Raw genomic sequence first — 17,980 nt, 5'->3', positions numbered from 1 at the left:
CTTATCCACCTCACCATTATTTCCCGTGCATGTTACATACTTTCGCTTAATTTAAATTCTATTCTTTAAATTCAAATAAACGAGTCTCAAATAGGAGTATTTATAATTCTTTCTAACAATCACAAAACAAAAAGAGGACAATTCCTATTCATCAAGTAGTCAAACAAGTGGAGTTCAAAGCTCACAGATGTGAACAGGAGAAAAAAAAGATAGATTCGATTGAAAAAGAACAAAGAATTAAGCGATATCAAAAACAAGTTGATTTTGATTTAAATTTATTTGTCTTTTGCTGAGTTTCAACATAAAATGATTGACTGTTATTCCAAAGAGCTAAAGAGGATGAAAATGATTTCATTTTCTAAAGAAATAATATATTTCGTTTTCTAAAGAAATAATATAAATTTATAATAAATTTATTTATATTCTTTTTTTCAAAAAATAACATTTTCATTTTTCACTTAATTTAAATTCTATTTTAAACTCAGAAAATATGGTCCTACCTAGGTTTACAAAGGAGTATTTTTAATTATTTTTAACAATTACGAAGAAAGGATGACACTATATTAAAAACAGTCTACAAATAATCATGTCATTTTGCCATATCATGGAAAAGTAAACCTAATTTGTGTTTATATAAAACTCTATAAATGCTAACAATTACAAAAGCTTCTACAATTGTTTAACTTTCCAAATTGGATGTGATTGGATTTCTATCCCATTTAAATGGTTTAACCAAATAGAAAAACCGATATATAATAAAGTAGTGGGTAAATTATCCACAAAATTTGAATGATGAGAAATTATTTACGGATAATAATTCGTAGCTATTATCCAGAGATTTTATATTTTTTACGGACTAAAAATTCATCTAAAATTTACCTACACTAAAATTACATTCAGATTTTGTTAGGGTGGCAATGCGGGCCGGCCCGCCCCGCATAGGCCCGCCCCGCATAAGGCCCGCATACTGCGGGCCGGCCCGCCCCGCCCCGCACTTTTATGCGGGCTACATAATCTGGCCCGCCCCGCATAAGCGTTGGCCCGCGGGCCCGCGGGCTGGCCCGCACAGTTTGGACTTTTTTTTTTTTTTTTTAACTTTACCTCTAATTCTAACCATTTTGAAGCAGACCTGGACATAGAAACAGTACATTTAAATCATAAATCAGTGCAGTAACATGATTGTTGGAGTCTTATAACAGTGCAATCAACCAAAACCTGGACAAGTGCAATAAACAACATAAAAAACAGTCCACCAAACGAAGTCTTGGAGCATTAAACAAGTGTAACAAACAAGTCCTGGACATCATATGAATGAAGTGCAATAACAACATAAAAGAGTACATAAAAGTGGTCTAGAACACAAAAACACCAAACCAACAAAGTTCAAATCAAAAACAGTCCAAAACATAGAAACATCTTGATGGTTGAAGTCTATTGTTCTTCATCTTCCATGCTTATGACATTGGAAGCAACACCGGAGGACCCTTCATTTACCACCAGATTTTTGTAAGTAGTATTTTGTCCATCTTCTACTTCTTCTGCATATATTGAAACCAAAAAAATAAATAATAAGTAGGAACGAATTTACTTGACAATAAAAATAATAGAAAGTAAGAATCAAATAATTACCCTCAACAAAACCATGCTTCCAACTAGAAAGGCAAATATTGGATTCGACATTCTCGGGTAAGAGTCGACTCCTATATTTGTTAAGGATCCGAGACCCAATGCTAAAAGAAGATTCTGATGCCACAGTTGTTATTGGGATGCTTAAGAGATCTCTGGCCATTACTGATAGGTCAGAAAATCTTAGACTATTATTTTTCCACCATTCCAAGACATCCATGTGCTCCATAAATCGAAAACCTAGATTTGGTTCCTCCAAATATGTCTCAAGTTGATTCTTTCCAATTCTATTACCCAATTCACTATCACACTCTTTTAATTCCTATTAACAAAACAATGAATAAATAAGTTAATAACATCAATATGAAAAATTCCATACAAAATACATTCAAGTTAAATATAACTTACATCAAATAGGCTTAGATGTGGAAGAGAAACGGATGAGGAAGAAGAAGATTGTCCTTGTTTGCGCTTTAGAACATTTGATGTTGTTGTTGGCAAACTTTTACTATATTCAGCAAAAAGGTTGTACAACTTGTCCTTAATTTTTGCCAACTTCAATTCAGAAGTAAGAGGATCAATCTTATCAAAGCAGTAGGCCAATGTTTGTAGTTTCATTCTTGGGTCTAAAATTGCCCCAAAAGCAAGCACAACACTATATTCATCCCAATACTTTTGAAACTTAACCATCATCAATTTAGCCATCTTCTTTATCAAATCATCTCCATCCTTAACATTCTCCATCAACAAACTTTGAATCTTCCAAACTTGTAAGAAATACAAATTTGATGTGGGATAGCTTGTGGCAGACATTAAGGTTGTCATATCATAGAAAGGCATTAAGAACCTACAAATTTTTTCAGCCCTGTCCCACTCTTCCTCTGAAGGACAATATTTGTAACTTTCATCAACCAATGGCAAGCTTCCAAAAACACGTCGATATTTTAAGGCACCTTTGAGCATCAAGTATGTTGAGTTCCATCGTGTAGGGACATCAAGACAGAATCCACATGAATAATCAATGTCATCAAATTTGTCAAGACATTGTTTAAATTTTAAAGTTCTAGTCTCTGACCCCCTAATATACTTGATGCTATTTCTAATTTGATCTAGAGTATTGCCTAGCACCTTTAATCCTTCTTGCACTATCAAATTCAGTATGTGGGCACAACAACGAATGTGAAAGAATTCCCCACTACATATCAAGCCATTATGTAGATTAAGTTGAGTTCTCAAAGAATTTTGAAGCACATCATTTGCCGAAGCATTGTCCAAAGTGATAGAGAAAACCTTTTTCTCTAATCCCCACTCTTGCAAAAGTTCATAAACTTTCTTAGACAACTCAAAACCTGTGTGTGGGGGGGGCATGTGACAAAAGTTAAGAACTTTGCTATTTAGTTTCCAACTCAAGTCCACAAAATGGGCAGTCAAAGCTATGAATCCCTCAGTATTAATAGATGTCCACAAATCAGATGTCAAGCATATCCTACCAGGAATGGAAAGAAGCAGAGTTTTAAGAATTAACTTTTCTTTCTCATAGAGTCTCCCAATATCTGCCTTAATAGTGTTTCTACTAACCATAACTGCATCAGGACACAAGTACCTAATCCAACTCCTAAGTTCAGGATACTCAACAAATTTATAAGGCAAATTGTGCCTAACAATCAGTTCACACAACAACTGACGGTGCACTGATTGATCTATTTTATTTGCCTTCAATTTTCCTTGCATATCTAACATCATTTGACCAATATCTTCAGTTTTGATTTTACCACACTTCATAATATGCCTATTCAAATGTGAAGTTCCATATTTTCTTCCACCACACGCAAAAACTTTGTTGCAACCATTACACTTTGCCTTATTCTTTTCCTCCCCAACCTTACTAAAATACTTCCAACAATCAGCTGTGCTAGCCTTATTTCTCCTTTTATCAACCTCTACTGTTTCAGACTGTTTTTCAGTATCATCTTCTTCAAATTCATTTTCAGAAACAGTTATGTTAACATCATCCTTATCAGCCATTCTTGTTTCTAAATTAATCTAATTCAATTTCCTGATACAATACACACATTATCAAACCAAATCAGCAACAACACCAGCGAAATGAACACACATTTGAAGCAGTACTTATAAGTCACTGTAAACATATAAGCAGTACTACTCAGGCCTACTACATGATTTATTTACGCAAACAAGTGCAGCCAAACAGAAGCATACATCAACAAATTCTTCATTTTAATTTTCAGAGTAAATAACAATCGAACAATCGAACAAAAGCAGGGATTGAATATGGTTGCGGGAAATGGAATCGAACAAAAGGGAAAGCAACATTTGGACCTAATGATATGGTAATACATACCTGGGAGAGAATGCAAAGCAGGGATTGAATATGGTTGCGGGAAATGGAATCACCAATGAAAGGGATGGAGGGAGAAGCTCCTCCGCTGCAGTGGTTCGCTCCCGTGGTTCGCCGTCGTGAAACGCTCCCGTGGTTCGCCGCCGTGAAACGCTCCCGTGGTTCGCCGCCGTTAAACGCTCCCGTGAAACGCCGCCGTGAAACGCTCCCGTGAAACGCCGCCGTGAAACGCTCCCGTGAAACGCCGCCGTGAAACGCTCCCGTGAAACGCTCCCGTGGTTCGCCGCCGTGAAACGCTCGCGTGATTCGCCGTGCACAGACCTCGTCGTCGGTGGAAGGAGATGGTTCGACGGCGTTGGCTGTGATGGGGTTCGTCAGCGGCGTGGATTGGAAGGAAAGGGGCACACTGAAATTTTAGGGCAGACGAAAATGAAGGTAGCGCGTTTTTTAGCAATGTTCTTAACTTTTAGGGCATGTGACAAAAGGGCAGCGCGTTTTTTTTCTTCTCACTCTCACTCTCACTCACAGCAGCAGCAACATATCACTCACTCTAACTCAACGTTCAACTTTTATGCGGGCCGCGGGCCAGCCCGTGCGGGCCGCGGGCCTATGCGGGCCGGGCCAGATCGGGCCTGCGGGTTGAATTTTCAGGCCCGCCCCGCGTTATTTGTGCGGGCTTGCGGGCCGGCCCGTCGGGCCTGGCCCAAATTGCCACCCCTAGATTTTGTGTCGTGGATAATCCATGAATAAATACTTATTATCTACATATTTTTGTCGTGGATAAATATAATTTTTTTGGTAGTTATTAACTAGAAAAAATTGGGCATTTTAAATGGTATTCTTTAGAGTTGTTAGATGTCGGAACTACCAAAAGCGTTGTTGAATTAACGTTACAAATCTATTATGCAAAACAGCTCATCCAAATCAAACTCTGAAACAAGATTTTGAAATAAATTACTAACCGCAAAACATTCAAACTATAATACATATCTTGGACTTGTATGGCTACAAATGCTTTCTTTCATCCCAGATAATCAGAAGTGAAATATTGGCTACAAATGCTTTCTTTCATCCCAGATAAGCATTTCTCCAAGAACGCGAAAGTAGTATTGGCCCTACTAAGCCCCAAAATCCAGTGAAATATCCAATCCCCATGCTCATGTACAATGCCTCATAGAAAACACTCTCTTCATCATTTCCATGTTCTTCAGTCTTTATTGTTGTATGATTTCCATCTTCAGGACAAGTTCTGTTAAGTTGTTCACCACAAAGACCAACATTCCCTTCAAAACTAGAGACATCAAAAGTTCCAAAGTGTCTTCCTGATGGTATCCTTCCAGACAGAGAGTTGTGTGACAGATCTAACTTCCCAAGAAAATCAATTTCAGAAAGTGAGAAAGGAATTCCCCCACTGATATTATTTCTTGATAAGTCAAGGGACTCTAGCCAACTTAAGTTTCCAATCACTGAAGGAATTTCTCCACTCAGATAATTTCTGGATAAATTCAAAGAAACTAACCCAACCAAATATGCAATCTCTTTTGGTATTTCACCGGTTAACTTATTACTTGAAAGATCAATGCTCTTCAGCTTTAACTCTGGATTCTTGAACCCTTGTTCCACACCTTTCCACGTAATGTTAAGGGTATAATCTGCCACATTTGAACTGCCATAATAAATAAAGAAGTAATTGTTATTCATCCAATATATACTATATATAATCTCACTTGTGTTTTCAGACAGTGCAGTCAAATTGTTTAAGCAAGATGGAATTCCTTTTGTTAACATATTTCTTGAGAGATCCAAGAATTTAATATGCTTCAAATAACAGAGTTGAATGGGAAGGTTTCCAGAAAAGTGATTATCTCGCATATTCAAGATTATCAACTGGTTCATGCTTTCACCGATCCATGATGGTATGGGACCGGACAACATATTTTCAGCCACATCCAACATAATTAAATTTCTGCAATTCTTCAAAGTCGAAGCTAATCTACCCATCAGGTTATTGTTTCGCAAAACCAAGACTTTCAATTCAAGAAGGCTGCCCATGGAGACAGGAATTTTCCCTGATAATTTATTGTTGCCTAAATTGAGACACATTAACCGATCTACAGATTTCCAACAGTCTGGGAGTTCTCCCTTCAGTTGATTATTTGATAAATCTAAAATGGCCATTGTAGAGGTGCCTTGGCCACATATGAGTGAAGATAGATCTGAAAATTTATTGTTGGAAAGTCTCAACTCTGATGCTTGTAGTAAAAACGATGGAATTTGGCCTTCAAACTTATTTGAATTCAGAATTATAGAAGGTCTCTTGACAAACTTCAATGATATATTAGGAATTGCACCAGTGAGATTATTCTGGGACATATTCAAAAAATCCACATTTTGCAAGTTGTTCCAAAACAATTTTGGTACCGAACCATAGAGCCCATTATCAGAAATATCCAGAGAAACTAAGGAGCGTTGAGTCTGGAGCCAACTAGGAAAAGTGGCGCCCAACATGCAAGATTTTAGTCCCAAGTTTAATATTTGAAATGGAGGAACCCAATTAGGAACTATTTTCAAAGACAGAGAGTTATCTGACAAAGATAACCAATATAATTTGGAAAAATTGGAAAGATGGGATTCGGTGATGTCACCCTCCAAATGATTTCCATCCAACGAAAGAATCTCCAACTCAGATAGTAATCCAAGACTTGCAGGTAGCGTGCCGGTAATCTGATTATAACGTAAACCTAAACTCTGAAACACGTGACTGTTGCACCATGAAGAATTTTGAAATAAGCTAGAAATTTCCCCACTCAACTCGTTATTTGAGAGTTCTAAACTCTGCAATGTGCATATGTTCCCAAAGGAAGATGGAATTGCACCTTGAAGTTTATTGTTGGAGAGGTCAAGAACTTGAAGGGAGTTCATCACTTTTCCAAATTCATATGGAATGGGACCTTCCAACATGTTATCATGAAGTTGAAGTGTACGAAGATTGGTAGTGGAGTTGAAGAGCCAGTAAAATATGGATGATGATTTCAACAGATTTAAAGAGAGATCAAGCGAGGTAAGAGAAGATGAAGAATTCGTAATTGAAATAGCTGAGATGCGAAAGTTATCATCCCTTAGACCACAATTTGACAAATAAAGATTTTGAAGTTTTGAACTGAAGTTGAAACTACCTTGAAAGACTGATGATGATGTGATATTATTATAGGAAAGGTCAAGGGTCACAAGAGAAGGAAAGGTTGAGTGGACTGGAGATGGCAAAACAAGGTCATTATGAGAAAGATAAAGCTCTTGAAGATTAAGGCTAAAGTTAGACAGTAATTGAAATGTTGAGGATGTCAGCATATTATAAGAAAGGTCAAGGATCATAAGAGAATTGGAAAAGTTGGAAGGTGAATAAAACAGAGAATGAATATGGGTATCTGAAAGAGCACAGTTAACTAGCCTCAACTCTTTTAAATTTGGAAAAATAATCATTTGCAACCAGTGAGGGTTATGTAAACCATTGAAGTCAAGATTTGTTAGGGAACTGAGATTAGACAACCACTTTGCATCCTCGGGTTTAACATGAAAATCACCATCAAGTCTAAGAGTTTGCAAGAAAGGAAAATCGCCAACCTGGAAAGACAATGTTCCAAGATTTCCAAGTTCAGAAGGGATTTTCCCATCAAGATTACGTCCACTAAGACCAAGATACCTCAACTGTGACAGATTTCCAAGTTGACGAGGGAGTTCCCCGTCGAGATGATTGTAACTGAGATCGAGATACCTTAAGTGTGTAAGGCTTCCAAGTTGGGTAGGAATTCTCCCACTAAAATAAGAATTGGAGAGATTGAGATATCTTAAGTTGGTTAGTGAGCCAATGAGTTGTGGGATGTGACTCCCTCGGAAATTATTGCAGCTGAGATCCAAATGTTGAATATTTTGCAAGGGAAACAATGAAGTGATATTGGCTGTACCTCTCAAATATTGTGTATCAGAACCAGGGAGACGAAGGATGGTTACATGAGTTGTTTGATGATCGCATTTAATGCCTCTCCATTTGCAACAATCTCGACTGTTGTCTTCATCGCTCCATGTAGACAGCACGCCATAGTCATCTATGAGGCCATGTTTGAAGTTGAGGAGTGCCTGTCTCTCCCTCTCAATGCACTTTATTTCTGCGCTATTGTTCAATCCGAGAATGGATTCTGCAGCATGGAGCAAGAGCAGGAGAAGTGCATAACAGAGTCTAGGAAAACAAGTAGTCATGACTTTTTTGGTGATATGAAATACGTAAGAGTGAAACAAGGATCTTGAATTTGATCAGTCTACTCTTAATCGTGAAGTGTGAATGGCAAAACCAAAACGATTGAATATATATAAGCGTTTTGGTAGAGTATAGTGCTTGGGGTGGATTTTACCACCAAATATGCTTTTTGATGCACCCACTACTTTTAATTACATGCACTCAAAATACCATCATCATGATTCATGTGTAGAATTTTTGTTGGGCTCCGTGCGATCAAGCAGAAAAGGAGTTTTCACACCAATAACTTATGACAAATAGACTAACATGTTTCATAACTAACGTCAAATGTTTCATACTATTATTATTAATAAAATAATGCGAGGAAACGTGAAGGAAGCTTTGAAACAGTTTCAGTACAATAGAAAGTGATAGTTGACTTGAGTTGAAACATGAATGAAAAGTATTGAGAAAATTATTGGGGATGAAAACAAGAGATGAAGAAAAATAGTTATTATGATTGTAACGTTGAATATTTACCGAGAATATGAAACATGTGTACATGAATTGAACACTTTCATTGTTGCATTCAATGTCTTGCCGTTTGCAGCAATCTTGACCATGTACACATCATGTCACATGCATACGACTACGTTTAACGGTAAGGACACACCTCTTGGAATAGATTCATACATAATCTTGTCATTCTTAAAAAAAATAAAACAACAAATATAGAATGTACAACCATTTTTTAATAGCAATATAATTGGGAAATTAACTGATTCGTATGTTAATTCCGGGCCAAAACTCTTCTTCAAACGTACAAGTTGCTAATTAACTAAACTTTCAGGAGATAATTGACAGAAAAAAATGGATGTTGAATTGTATATGATTCTATTGTTTTGATTCAAGTTATATATTACACACATCAAATAAAGAGAATAATATTTAAATAAATTTATTAAATTTATGACTTGACATACTACGATCAATATTAACTGTATTTATTCATTATCATTCGCTGCGACACAAGACCCTTAACTAGGAATAAATAAATGAATGGGTATGTTCAATCATGTTAGGTTTAGAGTTATTGGATGTGAGAAGTAGACAAAGTGGTGTTGAAAATAAAATATAAAATGATAAGACTTCGGATCACACGAACGAACTTCATTTAAAAGGGAACAACGTTACAAATGTATTATGCAATATAACTCAGTCAAATCACAGTCTAGAACCAACATTTGACATAAATCTATTACATATCAAGATAAGAAGATGGTATCAAAATTACTACATAATCCATTTTCTTTTATTGACACGTATTATAAAAATTAGTTTTTTCGTCATTTTAAAATTCTGGTACAAAAGGATCGGAGTTCAAATCCTACAAAAGTCAATTTATTTTTATTTTTTTTATTTATAATTTCAACTATAATATTAATTATAAATAATATTATTATTTGTAATATTTTTATAAGTATTAGTATATTTAATTATTAATAATATTATTATTATAAATATTACTTATAGTGATAGTAGTAAAATTATAACAAATATTAGTATTATTATAATAATAATTGTAACACCCCATTTAAATAAATATTTTAATTAAATGACATATGACACAGATAATATAAGAGGCGAAGATTCAGAGTATAAGGTCACTCCATATAAATATCCAAAATACCCAGCGGGGAATAAGGCACACCAAGATGCCAATACAGAAGTAAGTACAAGAATCTAACCGTAGTTGATAATATACCAAAGGCCAAAACAGTACATGGGCCATAGCCCTAGGGAAAAGCCCAAATAAAAAGAAGTTCAGTCCTGGTGGACTATGCAGCGGAATCATCCCTTCCATGTTGACCTCGAGTACCTCTCGCAACTGCTTACATCAAGAAATTGATGATCATCGCAAAAGGAGAAGAACCACATACAAAGCAACCAAACAAGCAAAAGGGTAAGCTAGAGTATAAAACGGGTTATCATACAAATACATGTTATTTCACAGACCAACTAATATATGTCAACCAATCATGTTATGACTTGCAAACAATACATTAAGACTCAGACTCGACTCATCCGGATACATATAATTTAGTCGGATTCAACGGATGCTTGCACTTGTGGTGGATTTTTTCTGCTCACTCCCGAGCTAACTGTTACAATGTTTCAATCCCCCACACACAAGGTTAGCCCTTAATGAATTTCAAGCCTCTTGCTACTCTCATCACGAGAATCAGTCCGCTCTATGTGAGACTGACTGACTCCTTAGATCGTCAGGATGCAACATTACCTTCAATCCTTACTAAATTATATAGATGGGACACCACCATGAACTCCCACTAACAGGGGCCATGGAATTACGTCCCAATCAATTGAGGCACCACCATAAAGTCTCACATAGAGACCCATGGAATTACGTCCTAAACACATACCAAACATATTCCACCAACCAAGTAATACTTGTCATGCATATAAATCTCATGTCAACCCTTTATAATCAACATCTTTCATATTTCAGGTTAATCCATACCAACTCATCATTCTCAATCCATGAACATGGAATTGTATCTCATACCAATACCATTCCACTTTAATTACCAATTGTAACATCCCTGTCGGATATTACGAGTTTAAATAATAAAATAAAATAAGAAAAAAAATCTCATTAATTATAAATCAATTTCCCAAAAACGCGGGAAATTTCAAAACATTTATTAAACATAAGATATCCAAAAATCCATAATTTATGAAACTCCAATATAGTATCCAAATTCACAAATCAGTAAAACACTGTTTACAAAGTTCATAAAAATAATAATGATAAAACTCCAGTAAAAGCTCTTCTCAGCTAACCCTCTCTCTGATGCTATGCCTCACCATCACCACCTGCAACATCATCTGCTCCCGTGTAACGCATTACATGATCATCGCTAAACACAAGCAGATAGGGTGAACTCATAAACAATTAACATATAAGTTAATAAAAATCAAGATACACCCATCTATTTTATTCTAGTTAATTCTTGGCCAAGACCTTAATCCTCAAGGCTTTTCAACCTTCACAACACACAAATAGTTAGCCTCAGATTCAGGGTTTATGATGTTCACACAAACCTTCCCGCTCATGGTTCTGCCTCTACGAACCTCCCCGTTCGTAGTCCTGCTCTACGAACCTCCCCGCTTGTAATCCTGCTCTATGCACCTACCTGCCCGTAGTCCAACACACGTGATCCACCAGCTACGTACCTCCATGCACGCAGCATCTCTCAAGTGTGAGCACAGAACATACAAACCTACCTCGCTCGTATCCCCACACAAGAGTAACAAGATATGAACCTCCCCGCTCATATCATCATGTGTTCACCACCATCCATGAACCTACCTGCTCATGTCATAACATCCCCTAATCCAAGTCTCACATCACAACATGATAACGAAACAAGAAAAGCACACTACACTACACAAGGTACATACTCAAGCTAGTCTTAGGGATTCTAATGCTTTCACGAACCTGCCCGTTCGTGGTCCAACTCTACGAACCTCCCCGCTCGTAGTCCAACTCTACGGACCTCCCCGCCCGTAGTCCAACACACGTGATCCACCAGCTGCAGCATCTCCCAAGTGTGAGCACGAAACATACGAACCTCCCCGCTCGTATCCCCACACGAGAATAGCAAGATATAAACCTCCGCGCTCATATCATTACGTGTTCATCACCAGTCATGAACCTATCCGCTCATGACAACAACAAGCGTATGCCAGACCAGAATCAACACAACAAACCATGCAAAACATATCACAACGCACCCTGCCACTACACCATCGCCTAGCACAGCCTAAGCGTCGCTAGGCGAAATGGCAGTACAGACCGCCTGGCGATTCCACATCACCGTCGGGCGCCACAACTCACAAGACATCATTGTTTCCTACTATCGCCTGGCGGTCCACTCTGCACCCCTAGGCGGTACACCACTAAGGTGACACTATTGGTTTTAGGTACTCTAATTCCTTTCCTAGAATTCAACCATTCAATTCTCAAACATCCAGAAATCAACATACCCATTCATACATTCCAAATTCCAACATCACAACACACATTTGCATCTTTCAAGTATAAGCACACATTCCTCTCTTTTATAATTCATATATACTTACCTCTTAAATCAATTCCAACACACAATTTATTTTTCCCTTCTCATTTTCCTACCCTTTGCATGCTTACAATTCACATACCTCACATAAGACACAATCAAAGCTATATAGTTATTCGCATGCCCTCGCAATTCCATTACATTTTAAAGTATGATTATCATGTTCCCATACTTTCCCAAAACCCGTCATGATCATGCAACACTCGATCATAGTGATATCATCAATAGTGGCCTTATTCACACATTTATAACATCATACATTCGAGCTAACATATATAGGTTCATATATTCAATGTAAGACCCGTAGAATTTAATTAATTAAATAAATAATTAATTAATAAATACGGGAGGGGTAATAATTATGACATTAAATTATGGTTGGTATGACGTGGAAAAGTGCTAGCTCATGTGGTTGAGAGCACTTTGATTGTGTGAGAGGACTTGGGTTCGAGTCCTATGTATGCTAACTTTTGATGTTATGGTTTTGTTATTTAAAATTATGAAAACATGTTCTTGTATGTTATGATGCTTGAATTGTAGTTCCTAGCATGAAAAATGGATTGGTTAAATGGTGTGATATTGATTGGGCAATTGCATGGTTATGGGTTCAAGTCTTGGAGAACTTACATTAAACTTTATATTTTTGGATGTTTTGGTTTTGATGTGAATATGGAAAGGTGGGGAGGAAACCTAATTGAGTGGGCAGCCAAAGGAGGCTGGAAGGGCAGCCAAGAGAGGGATTGAATGGCACATTATGTCTCATTCAATGCCATTTTCGTTTTAGAAGTTAATCCCTTAGTTTAGGCACACTTTAAAAGGGAAAATTAGGTTAAGGACTAAGGTTTGATAAACTGATAAACTATACCTAAAGAGAGAGCGAAAATCTGAGAGAGGGTGAGAGGTCCTGGGTGAATTCACGTGGCTGAATAGAAAGGAACCAGGGAGGGTTGGTGATCAAGGGAGATTTCCTCAAATTATCAAGGTTGAAAGCTAAGGAACCAGGTTAGGGGAGTTTACCACGATTGATTTGTGATTTGGTTTGAATTGTATGAAAGCTATACTTAAAATTATGCATGCACTGTGTTATTCTGCGATTCTGTTGAATTCTGGGAATTTTCCAGAAACCGCCTGGCGGGCTATACATAGCCGCCAGGCGGCTCATCCATTTCTGCACCAAATACTACATTTCTGGGTTCAGCGCCTGGCGGTGAATCCCTGTACCGCTAGGCGACTCAAAGCCTGTGTATGTGCTGAGTGTTTCTGCGTAAGTCGCCTGGCAGAATGAGTGGTGACCGCCAGGCGACGCGGGTCCGATTGTCGTTTGGGGGTTTTCCTGCGCGTTTGGTGTGAGTAGTCCGGAGGGAAAGCGAGGAGTGAGTTTAGGAAATGATCGAGTGTGAAAATGTTGCGATTTGAGTGTGATTAGGACTGGAAATCAATGGAACAGTGTTAAGGTGCTTTAGGGTTGGATAAATAGAACTGATGTCGGGAAGTTTCAAGTGAGTAAAAAGGGCTTGAGAGAATTTGTTAGTTGATGTGCGAGTAACTGAACCATGGTCATTGGGAATCAATTGGGTAGTGAAACGAACTGGGTTAGGAAAGCGGGGATTTGGGTGGAGTTGCTGATGCGAGAATTCTGGGAAACTACCAGAACTTCATGAACCGCCTGGCGGCTCGGGATCTGCCGCCAGGCGCTGTCACAGAACTTTGGATGTGTGTGTATGTTTGCAGGGAATTTGAGGTGTTGAGATTTGTAGAGAAGGCTGGAGTTCTATTATAGGTTTGAGGAGTATAGGTGGAAGTTGTTTTTGTCATGGGGTGGTGGTACTAGAAAAGGTGGGAATTGGTAAATAAAATTCGTTGAGGATTCTAGGGTGGAGTAAAATCTGAAGAGTTTAAGAGTGATATGATTGATTAAAATAGAAGGATGTGATGTAGAGTTAGATTACCCCTTTTGAGGCTAAAGAATAGCTAAATGGTTGGACGACTTAACCTTGTCATTTGGGAATCTAAGGGACGCCAGTAAGGGAACAATAAGATAATGAAACCTTGGTGATAGTGCTGCCACGAGTGGGGTAATAAGAAAAACGTGTCATAACAGGTTGATTGTGAAAGTTGGAACTATCTTCATAGGTACAAATGGTGCGTGAAACACAACTGAAATATTACTTTAACTAGAGACATCACAGGTAGTGAAGATTACCAAGTAACGAGACTCTGAATAGGAGTATGATGGATTAAGGATAGGGGTGAGGGGAAGATGCGAAGGGTAATTGACCAAAACCAGTACTGCATAAGTACTGACACGGCGCCTGGCGACAGAATTAGGTCCGCCAGGCGGTAGAGAGGCAACAGTGGGGTTCTGGTGCAGGAGGCGCCTGGCGGCAAGGGGATTCCGCCAGGCGATGGCGAAGAATTACGTGATCCCTGGAACAGCGTCCGCCTGGCGGTGTATACTGTCCCGCCAGGCGGTGGTTGCAGACTTGGTGTGTTGAGGCGCTTGGCGCCTGGCGGTACGTGTCCCCCGCCAGGCGGTCTGGAAGCTGGGCGCCTAGCGGTACGTGTCACCCGCTAGGCGGTTTAGCTGCTGTAAGTCCCAGTTGTTGGATTTCATAAGGTGTTCTACAAGGCTTCTGGTAGTGCTTTAGAGGTGAGGTTGCTGGAGTTCCTTGAGTTGTGGCTCGGAACGTATCCCTTGAGTTGTGGCTCGGGATAGGGGTTAAGCACGTGGTATTCCTTGAGTTGTGGCTCGGAATAGCATCTCTTGAGTTGTGGCTCGGGATGGCGGACGAACACGAGGAACCCTTGAGTTGTGGCTCGGGTTGGCGAGTGTGGCCGGTATGAGTGTGCTGGTTGTGGCCAGTACGGATGGGTCCAGATAGATTGCCCTCCTCAGTTGTTGGCTGACGAGTTTGGTAGTCTTGGGACGATACGGACTTTGTTCGTATGTGGGAACTCTACCTGGCGTTGCGGTGTATGATCCGTAGCATGTATTCCCGCACGTGCTCTATCGGTTGTGGCCGATAGGTATGGCAGCAAGTCACCTTGAAGTAATTAGCAGACGAAGTAGAACACGAATAAACGTATTGGAGATTGAATTGAGGGAATAAAAATGTAGGGCAATGTGGAAAGTTAATTTAAGTGATGTTATGTGTATGTATACTGATTTTTATATATATTTTTATAGCTCTGTTTATATATGTGTTTTATCTGCTAAGCTCACCCTATCTGCGTGTGTGTGGCGATGATCGTGTACGCGGTACACGGGAGCAGATGCTGGTGATGCAGGTGGCTCAGGTGCGGCTTAGGCGCGGAGAGGGGATTGATTTGGGGAAACTTTTTACTTGTATTACTTTGTTTTGGGAAATATTTGTAAACCCGGATGGGTGTCTTAATAACATTGGATTTTAATTATGTAATAGACGTTCTAGATTTTATCCGTTCGATTAATAAAGCTTTAAATTTTCCGCGTTTTTGGGAAAATGAGGTATTATTAAATGCGTTGTTTAATTATTCTATTTATTTAATTATAAATTTGTAATATCCTGACGGGATGTTACATTCAACATGTCTCAACAAGCACTACCACAAACATACTCATCAATCACACATATATATATTTATATATATATATATATATATGTATATATATACATATATATATATATATATATATATATATGTATATATATGTATGTATATATATACATATATATATATATATATATATATATATATATATATATATATATATATATACACACACACATTCACCAATCAAGGCCATATCAGCACTTGAGCACACTTAATCATCCATTAGTAATCATATTATTAGGGAATTCAAACAACCAATCATGAGTGTCGTATCTCTCCCCCTGCAGCCATCCAATTCAAATCTCCACCGTTCAAAGTGAAAAACATGTTGTGAATAACCTTCCAAAATTTCACCTAAATCAGACGGTTAACGAATCGGGAAATGCAGTTTTACGAAAACTACGCAGACCAAAAAAATCAGTGGCGCCTGTCGGCATGAAAGCAGCGCCCGACGATACCTGCTCCGCGAAAACACGAAAAACAGCGTTTTTCGTTAACAGAACACCACACTCATCGCCTGACCATAGCTTTTTACTGCCAGGCGGTGCATATAGTTTTGGAAAAATCCTGGATTTTTCCCGTACCCGTGAAGAACCCTAAATTCCCAAATCTCATTAAACATGCATAGGATACATTCGCATCAACCCAAAATATCATAAAGTCCATAAAAAATATCACATAAATCACATTACTATTCGTGCCGCTTGGCGGAAGCACCCCCGCCACCCGGCGGTTCATCTGAAACAACCCAGAAATGGGTGTCACGCTCATGCATCACCTGGCGAACCTTCAAAGCCGCCAGGTAGTTTCTAGGAATTTCCAGAAACTCAAAACCAGTGGAATTTTAATGCAAAAAAGCCACCCAATCATACAACATACCACATAAATCATACAATTTAATATGACAAATAGAGCAGCTCCCTAACCTTGTATTCCTCGCTCCAATTGGAAATCCTAGAGTCCTTTTTGCACCACCATTGATCTATCTCCAAGTCTTTCTCTAACCTTTGCAGAAAAGTCTCTCTACACTCTTCTTTCTCACATTCTAGTGTCCTCCAGAACTCTCTCCAACAATCCACACGAAAATCCACTCTTCCCCTTTCCTAACACTCCTTCCTCTCCCAATTATTAGACTAATAATTGTCATTTACTCACCAAAAACGAAAATATTAATTTACACCATTAACAAGTGAATTCATTGAACTCTAAATGATTATTCCATACCTCTTTGGTTTCTCTGACGGCTACTAGTGTTTCTAGGTTTTCCCTAACCTAGTAGAACCCAAAAAAATAATAATAATAATAAAACACAAACAAGTCAAGGCTAAAGGTTCGAACCCACAACAACTTAATTATCAAGACAATGCCCAACCATTCAACCCATTGATGTTTCATGATAATTCCTATAAATCTAGGATTTTATTATCACGTATCATGATCAAGCCGTTTATTATTAAAATAGTAAAAAAAAAATACACAATAGCATACACTGAGCTCAAACCCAAGTCCTTTCAACATGCCTAAGTACTCTCAACCACTTGAGCTAATACTATTACACGTCATAAAAGCTAACATTAATTGTCATAAGGGCTCCCACTACCTGCATTTTGTTAATTAATTAATTATTTAATTAATTAAATTTCTCGGGTCTTACACCAACCATCTCATTCATTTTACATGCCAAATCACACCAACACATCAATCCAATTCATAACCACAGATATTCCATGCATTTCACAAGCCTCACACTTTAAATAAAGTAAATCAATAAATCAAACAATCCATAACAACCAAGTGAAGAAAACAGTGTGGCCTGCAGCAGATCTCGCTCAAGCCAGAGGCTCTCACTCAGGCGAGAGGAGTCCTCTCGCTCAAGCTGCAGACTCTTGCTTAGGCGAGATTGCGATAGAGGCCCTGGGAGGTTTTCGTACACTCGCTTAGGCGAGCCCTCCCTCGCCTGAGCGAGACCACCCCTCGCCCAAAGATGAGGTTCTTCGCCTGGGCTATGAC

The 17,980-nt window shown here is 38.4% G+C and overlaps 2 protein-coding genes across 3 annotated transcripts; both read right to left on the bottom strand.

Moving 5' to 3' along the window:
* Positions 1 to 1,204: 1,204 nt before the first annotated feature.
* LOC114181441 (zinc finger BED domain-containing protein RICESLEEPER 2-like) lies at positions 1,205 to 4,139 on the bottom strand. 2 transcript variants are annotated; one of them, XM_028067900.1, is made up of 4 exons: positions 3,989 to 4,139; positions 2,035 to 3,682; positions 1,630 to 1,948; positions 1,205 to 1,538 (listed from the first exon to the last, which is right to left on the bottom strand). In XM_028067900.1, the coding sequence occupies exons 2-4, from the start codon at positions 3,649 to 3,651 to the stop codon at positions 1,432 to 1,434; spliced, it is 2,043 nt and encodes a 680-aa protein (XP_027923701.1). In that variant the 5' UTR covers positions 3,652 to 3,682; positions 3,989 to 4,139; the 3' UTR covers positions 1,205 to 1,431. The 2 variants fall into 2 exon arrangements, with proteins under 2 accessions (XP_027923701.1, XP_027923702.1); XM_028067901.1 differs by having other exon boundaries at positions 1,205 to 1,529.
* Positions 4,140 to 5,053: 914 nt separating this feature from the next.
* On the bottom strand, positions 5,054 to 8,239 carry LOC114180811 (receptor-like protein EIX2). Its single transcript, XM_028067099.1, has one exon. The coding sequence runs from the start codon at positions 8,237 to 8,239 to the stop codon at positions 5,054 to 5,056; it is 3,186 nt and encodes a 1,061-aa protein (XP_027922900.1).
* Positions 8,240 to 17,980: the final 9,741 nt, after the last annotated feature.

This window comes from Vigna unguiculata, chromosome 4 (genome assembly GCF_004118075.2).
Source record: "Vigna unguiculata cultivar IT97K-499-35 chromosome 4, ASM411807v1, whole genome shotgun sequence".
Lineage (NCBI taxonomy): Eukaryota > Viridiplantae > Streptophyta > Magnoliopsida > Fabales > Fabaceae > Vigna > Vigna unguiculata.
This window is presented reverse-complemented; position numbering and strand designations above follow the sequence as displayed.

Coding starts and splice junctions, on each gene's coding strand:
- LOC114180811 (XM_028067099.1), bottom strand. CDS start 8,239: ATGACTACTTGTTTTCCTAGACTCTGTTATGCACTTCTCCTGCTCTTG.
- LOC114181441 (XM_028067900.1), bottom strand. CDS start 3,651: ATGGCTGATAAGGATGATGTTAACATAACTGTTTCTGAAAATGAATTT. Junction 1,949..2,034: donor CACATCTAAGCCTATTTGAT/GTAAGTTATATT, acceptor TTTTGTTAATAG/GAATTAAAAGAGTGTGATAG. Junction 1,539..1,629: donor GAAGCATGGTTTTGTTGAGG/GTAATTATTTGA, acceptor CAATATATGCAG/AAGAAGTAGAAGATGGACAA.